Below are 13,912 nucleotides of genomic sequence, written 5' to 3' on the forward strand. Positions count from 1 at the left end.
AAATGTTTATTTAAGTCTCTGAGAGTAGTTATCCTTATTATGCACATCGATGAGCTTCCAAATATTTGGATGACTTATATTCACTGTGTCTTTCAGTGCGCTGTGGTAGGTTTCTAAACTATTTGTAGTGAAAGCAACCCCCGACATACATCGATCCCAAAAATTCCATATAGTTAATGGAAATGGTGGTTCAAGGCTTCGCTTCCTTTCTCCTCTTCCCCTGAGTGGTCCTATATTATTATTTTCGAAGTAGGATACGAATAATATCATCATCTACAAGTTGTTCATATCCATCCACAACATCATCAACCGGCAGGAAGGCAAGGGCAAAAAAAAAAAAAAAAAAAAAAATCGCATTTTTAGGCTAAAACTGTCATCTTTATGGTTTGTAAGTGGGGTGGCAGGATGATTGGAATCAAATTGCCTCCAACGTCTGATATTCCTATTAAGCTGTTCAAACCGAGGTATTTGCGACAATGTACGGTCGTTTAACTTTTCAACTTCACTAGCGATAATTTGAGCGAGGTGCATTTCGAGATGAAATCGACTTTTCTTTAATATTTGAGATCGTGATCTTTGCATTTACCTCTGCAGCAGTTGAAGTGTGATTATGAATCCTAATCTTCTTAGCTCTATATAGTTTTCATCTGTATGAAGTCTCGCCTTGCACGCACGATTTTCACACCTCCTGTATATCTTCAGTCCATCAGCATTCTCCTTATTTTTTTATTTATATATAATTCTCTTGATCGATCACTTTTTTTTTCATATCTCTGAAGTTATAGTCTTGCATGTTGATGGATGGGTTTATTTTGAAGAATTAATTCGATCCGAGTAAAACTTTTTATTTCGAACTGTCCAGAACTGAAAAATAATCTAAAACTGCCCAAAGACAATTTTAGTCCTAAAGTAATAGCTCCACACTTTCTTTCGAAAATTGCATTTGATGGAGAGTTAATGAAGAAGAAAAAAATAAAACTGTTGAACGACCATTTTTATTCCAATGTGTCTTATTCCCGTGTCTTGGGGACGAATTGCCCAACGACTAATTAACTTGGGGACGAATTGACTTGCGGACGAATTGATCATAGTCGAACTGACCGGGATAAATCAACCGACGACGAATTAATCGGGGACGAATTGTCTTAGCACCCATGGATGAGACGTGGAATGAAAGATTGGATGGGCAAATTTGGAATCTCTTTAAACCCCAAGGTACCCTTCAGTTGTAGCGAAAGCTCGATAGTAGTGAGTGTTGGCAAGTAGGAGAGGCCAACAGATTGGAAGAATGAAAGGCTTGAGTGTGGGCTCAAAATATTTATCATTGTTGTTTTTTATTAAGCTGACCTTGTCTCAGCACGGGCTCTTGCTCACAGAGCAGCCCGTAAATATTTATTACCTGGACAAGCAATATATATATCAGTGTGCGGACGGAAACGGAGTGCCCGACTCCCGAGTCTCGCGACCCGCACACAGACAGAGAAGAATTTGTGTTTCTTAGCGGTTAATAAAATGACAATAACAAAAGACATATTGGACATAGATTGATGAATTATATATCGGCGGAAAGGCCAGGAAATTCTATTATTTACAAACATATACATGTGATTCTTGCTGCTTAGCTAGATGAGATACAAGATCGTGATTAGTGGGTAAAGAAGGTCTTTACAGGAGAAGTGGAATAGACAGTTTCTATTATAAGAAAATGAACTTGAGATAATTGTACTATGGATCTGCTATCGTTTTGACAATACAGTGATTTTCAAAAGGAGTGAAAGCAGAGATTTAACTCAAGGGGCAGTATGGTAAAGTTGGCCATAACTTGTTGAGTTTTATGTCTATCAGCAAAAATAATTTTGATTTACTGTTAACACCAAAGGAGACTTATTGTGGATTATCTTTATAGCCTATTCCTGTATGCGTACTATTCTAGTATAAGAACGAAAAAATAACCTTTTTTGTAGTTATCTTACACGACCATGATGAATAATAGGACTTTCAAAGTCATACTGCTCACGATCATATCTCTTGGTCTTGCTTTCGTACTACTTCTGAACGAAGCGATCTCGAAGCTACGCCAATCAAAACACCAGTCATGTAGCATAACTTTTGACTTGGGTACCTGCCCCTGCAAAAGGACCTTGGAGGCACCTCTCAGTCATCCTTGTTCATGGAATACAACTTCTTCTCAAAAGGCTCTCGAACATTTGGAGAAAACCTACGGGAAATCGACTTGTGGCAGCTGGGCATCTCTTAGAGGACCTAATCAAAGGGTAAGTTGGTGATTGTACAACAAGTACGATTTGTGCATTACTTGTTACAAGATCATTTCGAGATTCTCAGTCATTTACACGATTTTCATACTGAATCCAGAATAATTTAAGTAGGACGTAATTAGTGTTGTCTAGCTTCATTCGCAAAAATTGTTTTTCATGTGCTTTCATAAATTCGTCTTCTCCTGTTGTGTAAGTTTGTGACGACGTAACTGACAAAATGATTTGCTATAGTTATAAAAGTTAAATGCTTTTAACAAGGGTTAAATTAAGCACAGTTTAAATTGCTTTATTATTTGCAACGTCAGTTGAGGTAAAAACTAGACTATCTGGGTTCATCCATTTGCAGGTAGTGAGCTACTCTGTTTACGGTACCTTTCCAAGTGACTACTACAGTGGACTTGAAATTCTCATTCCTGAAGTAACGAAAACTTACCCTGGCTGGAGTGTCCGGGTTTACCATAGTCTTAACATGTCAGACTTAGCCTACACGAGCTGGATGTGCGAGTTGGCATGCAAGTACCCGCATCTGGATCTGTGTCATACACACTACTTACCAGGTTAGTTAAAAACTGTTGTCACTCATTAAATTCCATGATAGACATTGCTAGGCATCCTCATTTTAGGTGAATTTTCACAACTTTAGAATAGTAACATGTCTGAAGGTGTATACTTACCTTAATGAAAAAGAAACCCTGAAGCCTTTTTTAATTTTATGGATAAACGTTTTCCACTTTGGTTTCTGAGTATGTGCATATCATTGATTATATGTTATTGATACATAGTCAGTAGCTGAAGAAACCCCTGATCAGTAGTACCATCCACTGAATCATCGAACCTGGCCTGACCACACTCCCTCTGTTCGCTCAAAGAGGCTGATGGAGAGGAGTTGTAATAAGGGTTTAGATTCATATGAAGATGGTGGTAAGTTTTTCCATAGACTAAGTAATTCCCTGCCCACAACAGATGAGAGACTGGGCCCCTGTTACTGCACTGAATCACTGAAAGTGAAGCCAGCAAAGGGAAGCCATAAATAATCTTTAAGAATGTGTTTGGAAATATCATTTATCGAAATTTTTAAGTCTTGTCATATAATGCCTAGCCTATTGTATAACTGCTACTTTTGAATGAGAAGTGTGAGGAACAGTTTAACCGATCAGTAGTAATAATAAATGTCGAGTGGATCATGTTTGTCTGCCCCGGTATGAAACATGGAGTGTTGGGAACTTATGTTCAAACACTTTGGTATCGACCAAGCAAATTACAGAGGAGGCGGGCCGACACGTGTGCAGCATAGAGTGCCATAAAGCTAGTAAAGAATGTTATTCAGCTATTAATTTTAACTGGATCCTAGTGAGCAGTAGTACTAGTTCACCTGTGATTACTTTAGTAGATAGTATTATTTGTGATGAATGCTACCTACTATTAAATCTAGCCTACATCTTTGCAATTTTGTTTATTTTGAATGCTTGGCATTCAAGTTAAACAAAAGAATAACACTTAGCTAACCCTAAAGGAGAGTGTATATTCACTCCCACTAGGTATTGCTGGAATGTTTAAATTCTTATCAGAATTTGTCCTGCTATGTCTGCATTTGTAAGGTTTGAATTGGCTATACTAATTTTGATTATATTTTGCCTGATGTTCTCCTGTATACGGTACGTATTGTGTTTGTTTCATGTTTTGAATGATGATTTTACAGTAAGCATAAATAGAAGCATTAGATTATGCAGGAATGAGAGTTGTGTAATCTAAATATGTTTGGTTGAACATGATGGTCATATGGTATGTGTTACCAGTAAGGGTAATAAGTGCAATTTTCTTCTCGTTGTGAAGTATATGTGGCATGTTTGATGAGTATGAATAATTTTGTGAAATACTGAAAGACATGAGAGGCTAAAGACTGGATCACACATCGGTGATTCGAGGCCGCGTACGTTGTAAAAGCTGAATTACACTGAATTACGGTCAAATCTTCATGTGCGCTCACACAGTCGCCGAGTCTCATGATGTCCACTAAGTAATTGCAACAACTAGGTGTTGCATGTAGTTGTTGCGGTAGAGCCACGACATCTGCCAAAGGTCTCCATGTCATGCTGACATACCCAACAGCTCTTTTGACATATGAGAGAGTGGCGTAATGGTCTTTCGGCATACATAATGTAATTATGGCAGACATATGTAGCAATTTTGATGTACGGAGTCCGTTTCGACGTACGCAATAGTCACAGTGCGACACGTGTGTTCCCAGCAATAAAAGACAGCATCCCAGCTGCCAGGTCAACATTCTAGCTTGACCTTTTGAGTGCTATAGGATAATTAACCCCCCTCCCCCCACCCCCACAAGGACAACTAACCCCCAAGGACAGTTACCCCCAAGGACAATTACCCCTGTCGTGAATTATTCGTTCTTGACTTAATTAGGTTCTAGCCCAGTGGTCTGGGCGATAACAAGGTCTGAAGGACTAGACTCTACAACTCTGTGGAGGGATTGAGGAAGTAAGGTTTACAGTTTTAGACTTTTATTAAAAAAATAAACTATAATTACACTCAAAACATTACCCCACATATTGTGTGCAAGTTAATTCCATGTGAAAAGGGCACAGGAAACATTTAATACGACAACTCAGTGAATTAAAGTAGCATGTGGCCATTGCAATTCTATGTTCGTAAGGCGAACCAAGAGATAAAAAAGTAAGAAATCTGACACAAAAGTCCATATAATCAGATTGCTCACTTTACATTTGTCAATACAAACTCGGATTAGGCTTCATTATTCATAGGATGCGTGGAATACCCTGCGATAAACTTACACTATAGCATGTTAATCGAATCAAGGTAACGACTGGCTGTGTGGGGATGAGAAGACGATCCATCTTACCTTTATCTTTTCTCTTCGATACCTGGGAAGCGAATCCATGCTGTGCGTGGCGTTGCCCTCGAGCACAACTTTTGTGATGTCATGGTGTAACAATCCTTGACGCTTGATGCTTTACTCTATTGCGTCTCATCTTTATGCGTTAACTACAAGATATGGTAATTCGTATTAAGGTAGACGATGAACTCTAGTTTTACATGATGTGTTGTAACTTAGTAAACTCGAGGGATTCCCCTGTAGACGAAGGTTTTCGCTAGGCGCGCTTCCTTTATTTTTATTTTATATACATGGTTAATTCAGTTTCAGAGTTTTATAAGAAATATAAAGTTTGTAAGAGGTTATTTCACTTTCGTTCCTATCACAGTTTCATAATGATTAGTTGCGGTTTTCACATACCCGTGACATAAGTCATGTAGTCGCTTGCACTCGTCATTGGTTCTTACTCAAGTTAACCTGATGTTTGCAGCAGGTTTGTCGCAAAAAGGGGGATCCGTCCATTTTCGCGACATCCTCCACACCAGAAAAATTCTGGCTGCAACGCTGAGCATTCAGAAGGCTCAGATGGTGGGAGGGAAACTCCAACAACTACGGCCAACTTGACTCCAATGTGACCGAGCCCTCGCCATTGGAGATGTCAGAACAAATACACCAAATACATTTCAAAATACACTTACATATAGGTGATCACCTTTTAATGGTACAATCTTACATTATGACACAAGCAACAACCTTAAACACACATTGTCCAGTGCAGCCTGATCAGCTGACACGAGAACACTTACCCTTAAATATGTACAACTACGCTGTTTTCTATCATCCTTCAAACTCCTTCTGACACAAACTCACCTTACATGGCCCCTCCTGTGATTTGTACATGACTGCCATTTCCTATGTCTTACACATACTCGTTTTCTACCCACTCTTTCATCCGTTTTCTTAGTATCACTGCCGCTCTCCATTTACGACGCATGAACTACACTTCCTCTTGGTCAACTCGCTCATCCTGAGGATAACTGCCCAAAGATACAATACTCATGTTTCTTACGGCCCTGTTATTCATGTCATCTGCACCCTGTCCTCCCTGAGCCTCTACCACCCACTCGCTTTCCCTGGATGTAACTCACTCTCCTCCTTCGATGCCATCAATGGTACTGCTCACGTCCCCAATACCGTCCGTCCCATCCTCGTTGTCCTTGACTGCTTCTGCCTCGTCCTGGGCTGCATCCTCATCGTTGTCGTCTTCCTGATCATCGTTTTCGGTGGACATATTCTCCAGGGGAACAAGGTGGGTGATGGCTCACAGGGTTTCTGTGCCGTCGTATAGCACCATGGCAGATCAGACGACCCTGTCGTCATCGGGATAGACCTCCGTAATCTTACCAAGGGGCCACGCAGCCCTCTTACACTGTTCGATTTTCATGAATGCTATGTCTCCCGGTCGAAGATCAGTCCTTTTCCCGGGGTCTAGAGTCATGTCTGGAGTGTAGGGCAAAAAGATATTCTCTCTTCCAGTGCTCGTGAAACGCGAGCAGAGTGTCCGTCAACTGGAGATAACGGTCTCTGAGCTTGCGGGTGATCAATGTCTGCTTCAGGTCTTCTGGTGGGAGTAAAGGGGCTATAAGATAAATGAGGCGCCCTCACAGCAGGTGGTAAGGTGTGAGGACTTGATCCTCTCGCCCATCCCCAGTGTACATGGGTGGTCAGTTATTGACCACGGCTTCGGCCCTCCTTCACTAACGTCTGGACGTGCTCCTCTGGAAATGACTTCTTCTGGAAGACTACCTCGAGCATACATTTCACTACTCCTGTCAACCTCTCGAAGAAGCCTCCCTTCCATGGTGCTCGGGGTGTCCGGAAATGCCACTGAATGCCAGTCCTCCACAGGAACTTCATACAATCCCTGCAGGAAGTGGCTGGCCAATCTGAACATCTGGTGGTTGTCTGAGACAATGAGAGAAGGAGCGCCATGGGTAGTGTTGAATCGTCACAGAGCCAGGATGAAGGTTATGGCTTCCAGATTGCTGCAAAACTCCAGGTATACTGCCCTGGTGGTCATACAGGTGATGAGCAGGACATGGCCTGCACCCTCTGTGGTGTGGATAGGACCCGTGTGGTCCACTCCGACGTATTCAAATGGGGGCTCAGGTTCGCTCTTTCTTTGGGTAATTGAGGTGGTGGTGGCTAAGTCAGTAGGGGCTTGAAGGCGGTTACTCAGGCTCTAAACTGTCCCACAACTTGTTTCGCCCTGACCCTCAGTCCAGGCGACCAACAGCCCTGACGGGAAAGACCCATGAGTTCATTGACACCGCAATGCATATTACAGTGATGCAAATAAGTAAAGTATGTCCTAACTAAGGTGCCATTGGCAGACAATAGAACAAGTGACTTTCTACAACGGTTCTCATCTAGAATTCTAGTTTGCGTACACAATTCCATCTATTAGACATAGATTTAATTGATTTGCAAAATTAATCACATCTCTAGCAACTCTAATGTTAGTTTCTAAATAGCAACAGGTACTGGCCAAATATTTTTTCTGATCCAATCTTACTAACATTAAGAAAGGAGACTTATTTAAACTCAGAAATCTGAGTACCAATTTCATAACTCAACAAAACAGGAACTCTACTCCCCGTTCCATGATTTCCCCTGTCTCGCTGGGTTCTACCATAGCAACTTCTTCTTTCATCTCACGGAGGGCTGCGGCAACAGTCGCAGTCATGGGCTCTGACACACAGATGTCTTCCAAACGTTTTGGCTCTCCAACACAATGCAGAAAGGGATCGCCACTCAGCCACAACTGGTTCAGTTTCAGTTCTCTCAAGGTGGCTCCTCTCAACAGGATATCAGCTGGGTTCTGACGGGTTGGCACGTACTTCAAGACCATGTTGTTAGTGTATTCTGTAGGGTAAAAAGAATCTCCACCACCCAATTGTTGATGAATACGTTCTTGTTATCCTTACAGCTATTCACCCAAGCAATTACCACTCTGCTATCCATCCACAAGGTGACAGTTGACGGATCCATAAGTGATTTCAGATGTTTAGCTAATCTACATCCCAACAACAAGGCTAGCAAGTCCAACTTAAGTATTGTTAATTTTAACATCTTTTGGGGGGTAACTCGCATTTTGCTCGTTAGAAGAGTGGTCTTTCCGTTCCCTTGTCTCACATATGCAACATCCCCGTAGACCTTACTCGACGCATCAAAAAATATGTGTAACTCTGAACCCTCCGAGCCTACAGATCGTTCAATCCCCTGTTCACTTACGGACTTGAACTCCTGTAGCATTTTACTGGCTTCTTGGGCCTTAGCATCATCTAGCACATAATCCCATCCTACACCATCTTCCCAGAATTTTTGAAGAAACAACTTTCCACTCACAAATAGAGGACTAACCAAGGGGTCGAAATTCGACACTAGAAGTGAGAGTACCCTGCGTTTTGTAGGTACCCACCCTTCCCTCATCTCTTGGATCCCCCAACTCGCCTTCACACGGATCTTATCCTCATCCCTGTTCCATTCTAGCCCCAACACACTCACACGCACAGGTTCATCCCAACTCATTCTCTCGTCTAATTCTCTGACATTACTGGCCCAGCCAGTCAAGGGCATGTTGGCTTGTTCTAAGAGTTCTCTCGTGCACTTGTGTTCCTGCATCAGTGATTTCGTTTCACTGAAAGTTTGGATATAGTTATCTGCATAAAATTGACTAACAAGTCCGGCCGTCCTTCCCTCTGCAAATGAGTCTGAAGGACTTGTTGCAGGAGGAAGGGGCTCTTAGTGACGCCAAATACCACAACCCGAAAGGAGAAGGTAGCCGTACAATTAGGCACCTCATGCCAGAGGAATTGTGTGTACTTGGCATCACTGAGACCTAAGAATATGCAATGGAACACTTTGCAAGTATCTGCAATTAGGGCATATCGACCAAATCTAAACTTCACTAACAATTTATACAAGGTCTCTACCAAGTTGGGACAGATAGAAGTCAATCATTTAATGACAGCCTGTCGTTTGACTTCGCTGATGCATTGAACACAATGTGTAAGGGGGTGGTACGGCTCTGCTTTTAACCCCAAAGTGGGGCATGTAATCTCCTTCGATTTGGGGGGCTTCTAACCTCTCAGTGAATCCCGCTTCTAAGTAAGATTGCAATACCCTTTCGTAATTGGCATGGTATTGGGGTTCCCGATCAAATTTTGCATTGAGTGATTCTAACTGGGCCACAGCATTTCGATAATTCACGTCTGACCTAACCTCGGATTTAAAAGGGAGACTCACTTGATAGCCATATTTAGTATGACCGAGAATATGTATTGTAGGATTTGCAGATGACACGACCATTATAGTTAAGTCTGACAAATCAATTAAAGATTGTTTGGAATAATAAAAGACTATGAAGAAGTAACAGGCGCAAGACTTAATTATCAGAAAACAATGATAACAGGAATAGGATTATGGAAAAAGAAGGAAGTATGGCCAGATTTTAGCATAAATGTAACTAGGGTCCTTTAAAATACTCGTTGTAATATATGATAATGATTATGAAAAGGTTAAAGAAGAAAATTGGAAATTTATAGAAAAGGGTATAGCATCTAATATAGACCAATTGTATCCTAGGAAACTGTCACTATTCCAAAAGTCAGTTATAGTCAATTCGAAGGTTTTATAAAAAACTTGTTATATGTCCCATGTGTTTCCCTTACCAAAAAAGAGTGGGAAATCCGTAGAAAGATGTAATTTTAAGTTTTGATGGAACAGAAACTGTCACCCATTAAACAGGCAGATTATGTATCTAAAAAGAGAGAAGGGGGGCATTGGAATTATGTCACGGACCCTGGAGGTCCGCTACAGGTTCAATATTATAATAAACAAAAAGGATTCAACACCAACAGTTGAAACTCGGGATACGAATATAGAAAGAAACGCAAACAAAACAAAGGTTTATTTACAAGCTTAGTAACAAAGATAAATGCAGAATAGTTTCTTCTATTTACATAACAAAAGTAAAATCTTACAATGCGTGAACTGGGGAAACAGTGAGGTAATGAAATACTTGCGAGGTGGTGTTGCAGCTGTCGAAAATCTGTGCTGAAAGCAGTGGCTTCACAAAGGAGAGCTGTAGAACTTTACACGTCTTCTAGACTCCATACTTCAGAAAGCAATGTCTATTCTTGATACACGAAGGTCAGGTTACTCCTCAAAATCAACTTGTAGGACGTTTCTTCTCTGAAAGCTTGCTCCACGTTGAAAAATCCCTATTCGCTCTCTCTCTCTTACAGGACGACTTGACCCGATTCCGATCACTCGTGCACCTTCTTCTCTTTTCTCTCTCTGATGATCTGATCTCTGGTACTTCGTCAGTCGTATATATACGGCTATCTAGGGGCGGGGCCTACCAGCGAACGTCACAGACTCCCGAAATGACAGGAACGTTTTAGAAGGATCTAGGTGAATAGTTACATCATAATACATGGCAACACATCGGCGCCTGTTGAGTTCCATATCCCACCTGGTGATTCTAAAATAATCATGAGAACCGGCGCCTTCAACCCATGCACGAATGCCTCCTGGCTGCAGACCTACTTGAAGAAAATGCATTTTCCTTTCCTTTAATATATTTTACTTTGCTATAGAGTGATTACCATGACACGTTCCCCCAAAAGAAAAAAAATGAAATCAGTGCAGGGGAACAATTCTGCATAAAGCTTTAATCCAGTTAACACACACACTTCTCCACCCTCACACCCACTCGTGTCAAAACAGAAAATGGTCATCAGGGTACTCATTCTGAAAAATCTTTAGAGAGGCTGTCAGCTATAACATTATCCTTTCCTCTTAATTTTTCCCTTTCTGAACTCTGATCAAAAACTTCGAAATTCTTAAGTAATTCTGAGTTTTTCTCAAAACACCATCTCTATGGACACGGGCTGTGTCCACGGCACGGAGCGTTCTTTATAATTCTGAAGCAAGTTTACATGCATCCACTTTGCTCTACTCTTACCCATATCAATCGAATAATTTAGATTTCCCCTCTTCTCTAACACTGAAAAAGGACCTTCGAACTTATAAGATAAAGAGGGACCTTCTTTCTGGACTAGTACTAAAACTTTATCTCTTACACAGAAACTTGTCTCTTTCACTCTAAGATCATGTTTCCTTTTAGTTTCCCCTTGACTCCCACTCTCGTTCTCCTTCGCTAGTTGCCAAGCATCTCTCAAAATTGTTTTTATAATACTCTAGATTAGTTATGTAGTCTTCTCTACCCTCTTTAAGCATTAAATTACATTTCAACCTTTCCAAAGGACCTTTAGAGGTGTGACCGAAAACCAGATCAAAAGACTAAATCCTGTAGTGCCATTCGGTGCCAACCTTAACGCTAACAGAACAAATGGTAACTTTACTTCCCAGTCATGTTCAAAGTTCCAACACAGTTTTCGTAAACAACTCTTTAACATTTGGTGAAACCGCTCCACAATGCCTTGTGATTCAGGATGGTAAGGTGTGGAAGTTACGAGTTTAATGCCTAACTCTTTCATTCTATCCCTGAAATATTTGGATGCAAAATTTCTACCATTATCACTCTGTATAGTACGAGGCAGACCAAACTTAGAAAAATAATCTAACAATCGTTTAACTACGGTCCTTGCATTACAGCTTCTTACGGGTATGCCTCGGGATAGCGAGTTAGTTTATCAAAAGGTTCGCCTACTGAAGGAATATTACACAACAGAGCTCTGGGAATTACTTGATTCGGTTTCCTGGCAATTTGTCATTCATGACGGCTTAAAACATACCTCTTTACGCCACTCCCCATTTTAGGCCAAAAGTACGCCCTACTAATACACCTGAAAGTTTTATTTACTCCCAAATGTCCTTGCTCATCATGGGCTAACTTCAAAACTAGCTCGGGAAGCTTCCTAGGAACCACTAATTGTACGGTGATTTCCTCTTTACTATCTGACTTAGGACGAATATAATGACACAAAACTTCGTCTTTTAAACAAAATGTTTCCTTATACACATTATTGAGATCATCATCCAGCTCACATTCGAAAATTCGGGTTAGTGTCTCATCCTCTCTCTGAAACTTGACTAGCTCATCCTTATTCAAAAGGTTAGTAACTAGTACTTGATTCCACTACATCGACTACGTTACTCTCGACAGCTACACCTTCTGCTTGGCTATCACTGTCAACACCGATAGAGTCAGGTCTCTCAGCCACACTCACATCAAGATCAACCTCGCCACCTTTATCACACTCAATTGAATCCATGAACTCACACTCATTCGAATCCATGAACTCACACTCGTTCGAATCCACGAACAAACTATGACCGTAGTCTATGTCTGTATCTAAACCCAACCTAGTTACTATCATTTCAGGCACTGGAATCTCACTCACAACAGGATTCACATTCTTGGATAAAGCTAAGTCATTACCGACAATAATGTCTGCTCCATCAACAGGCAAACTGTCAACAACTGCTTGTTTCACTTCTCTTGACACTACCTGACTTCCTAATTTTAACTTCAACAAAGGACAAAGAACGCAAATGTTAGGAAATCCACCTAACATGACTTTTTCTTCCATATTGATTTCTGCCTTGTTTGGCACACTCTCTCTCCTAATCAGTGAGACAGCAGCTCCTGTGTCTCGAAGCAAGACTATTCTCTCAAACCTACTCCTCCAAGAGAGGAAACTACACGTTCTGTCAGAAATTTGCCAAAAATTTTCCTAGTTTCTCTCATTATATCATTCCTACTTGACGAAAGGTTAACTATAGACACTGGTTTCTTAACATCCTTTCTTTCTACTGCACAATTTCTCATCAAATGCCCTTTCCCATTACATCAGAAACAAGTTCATTCTTTGCCACTAGATACCACTTTATTCTTACAAACCTTAGACGTATGACCAGGTTTTCCGCATGCATTACAGGAATAGTCACTTTTACTTGCATTGCTATTACTAGAACTGAAACCTTTACTGTTTTGTACTCTACCAGGCGAAGGATCATTTCGCTTCTTACTGACACTTAAATTATTGGTCAAACTATATTCGTCTGCTAACCTAGTTGTTCCTGCAAAAGATACTTCTCGCCTACCTTCAATATAAATCTTAATCTCAGGGGATACGCTATCTTTGAAGTTTTCTAACAACACTAAGTTCTTCAAACCATCAAAATCCTCAACTTTAGCAAAAGTTAACCAATCGAAAAACAACCTTTCTAACTTCTTACCGTATTCTACATACGTAATATTCTCATTCTTTCTAAAGCTTCTAAATTTCTTACGGTACTAGCCTCTACACACTATACATTCTTCCTTAGACATACAACTATACACAGGAAGCGCCCTACCACTCATAACTGACTGTAAATATAGAGTCCACATTTCTTTAGGAGAACCTACTCTTTCCATTAACTTCTCAAAACACATGAAATATGTCGTTACGTCTTCCTCATCGAACTTTGGTACTAATTTCAGCACTGTACTCATACCTAACCTATCAGCTCCATTTTCGTTCTCGCCTGTCTGACTGCTAAGAGTACTTTGCCTTAAACGAGCGATTTCCAACTCATGCATACGTTCTTTCTCTCTTTCTTCCTGCTGCATTACCAACATTTCTCTCTCTTGCTGCATTTTCATTACTTCCCTCTCTTGCTGCATTTTCATTGTTTCTCTCTCTTGCTCTTGCTGCATTTTCATTACTTCTCTCTCAGCCACTCTTTCATCTCTCTCATACTTTTATCT

At 40.8% G+C, this 13,912-nt stretch overlaps 1 protein-coding gene across 2 annotated transcripts in view; it reads left to right on the plus strand.

Moving 5' to 3' along the window:
* Positions 1 to 13,912, plus strand: part of LOC135224539 (uncharacterized) — a 102,481-nt gene that overhangs the window by 24,817 nt on the left and 63,752 nt on the right. The window contains exons 2-3 of one of the 2 annotated variants that reach the window (XM_064263611.1): positions 1,623 to 2,273; positions 2,623 to 2,833. In XM_064263611.1, the coding sequence (XP_064119681.1) occupies positions 1,980 to 2,273; positions 2,623 to 2,833 (505 nt within the window). In that variant the 5' untranslated portion in view covers positions 1,623 to 1,979. The remainder of the gene's footprint in view (positions 1 to 1,622; positions 2,274 to 2,622; positions 2,834 to 13,912) is intronic. The other variant, XM_064263612.1, reaches the window with a different exon arrangement.

This window comes from Macrobrachium nipponense, chromosome 12 (assembly GCF_015104395.2).
Source record: "Macrobrachium nipponense isolate FS-2020 chromosome 12, ASM1510439v2, whole genome shotgun sequence".
In the NCBI taxonomy this organism is placed as follows: domain Eukaryota; kingdom Metazoa; phylum Arthropoda; class Malacostraca; order Decapoda; family Palaemonidae; genus Macrobrachium; species Macrobrachium nipponense.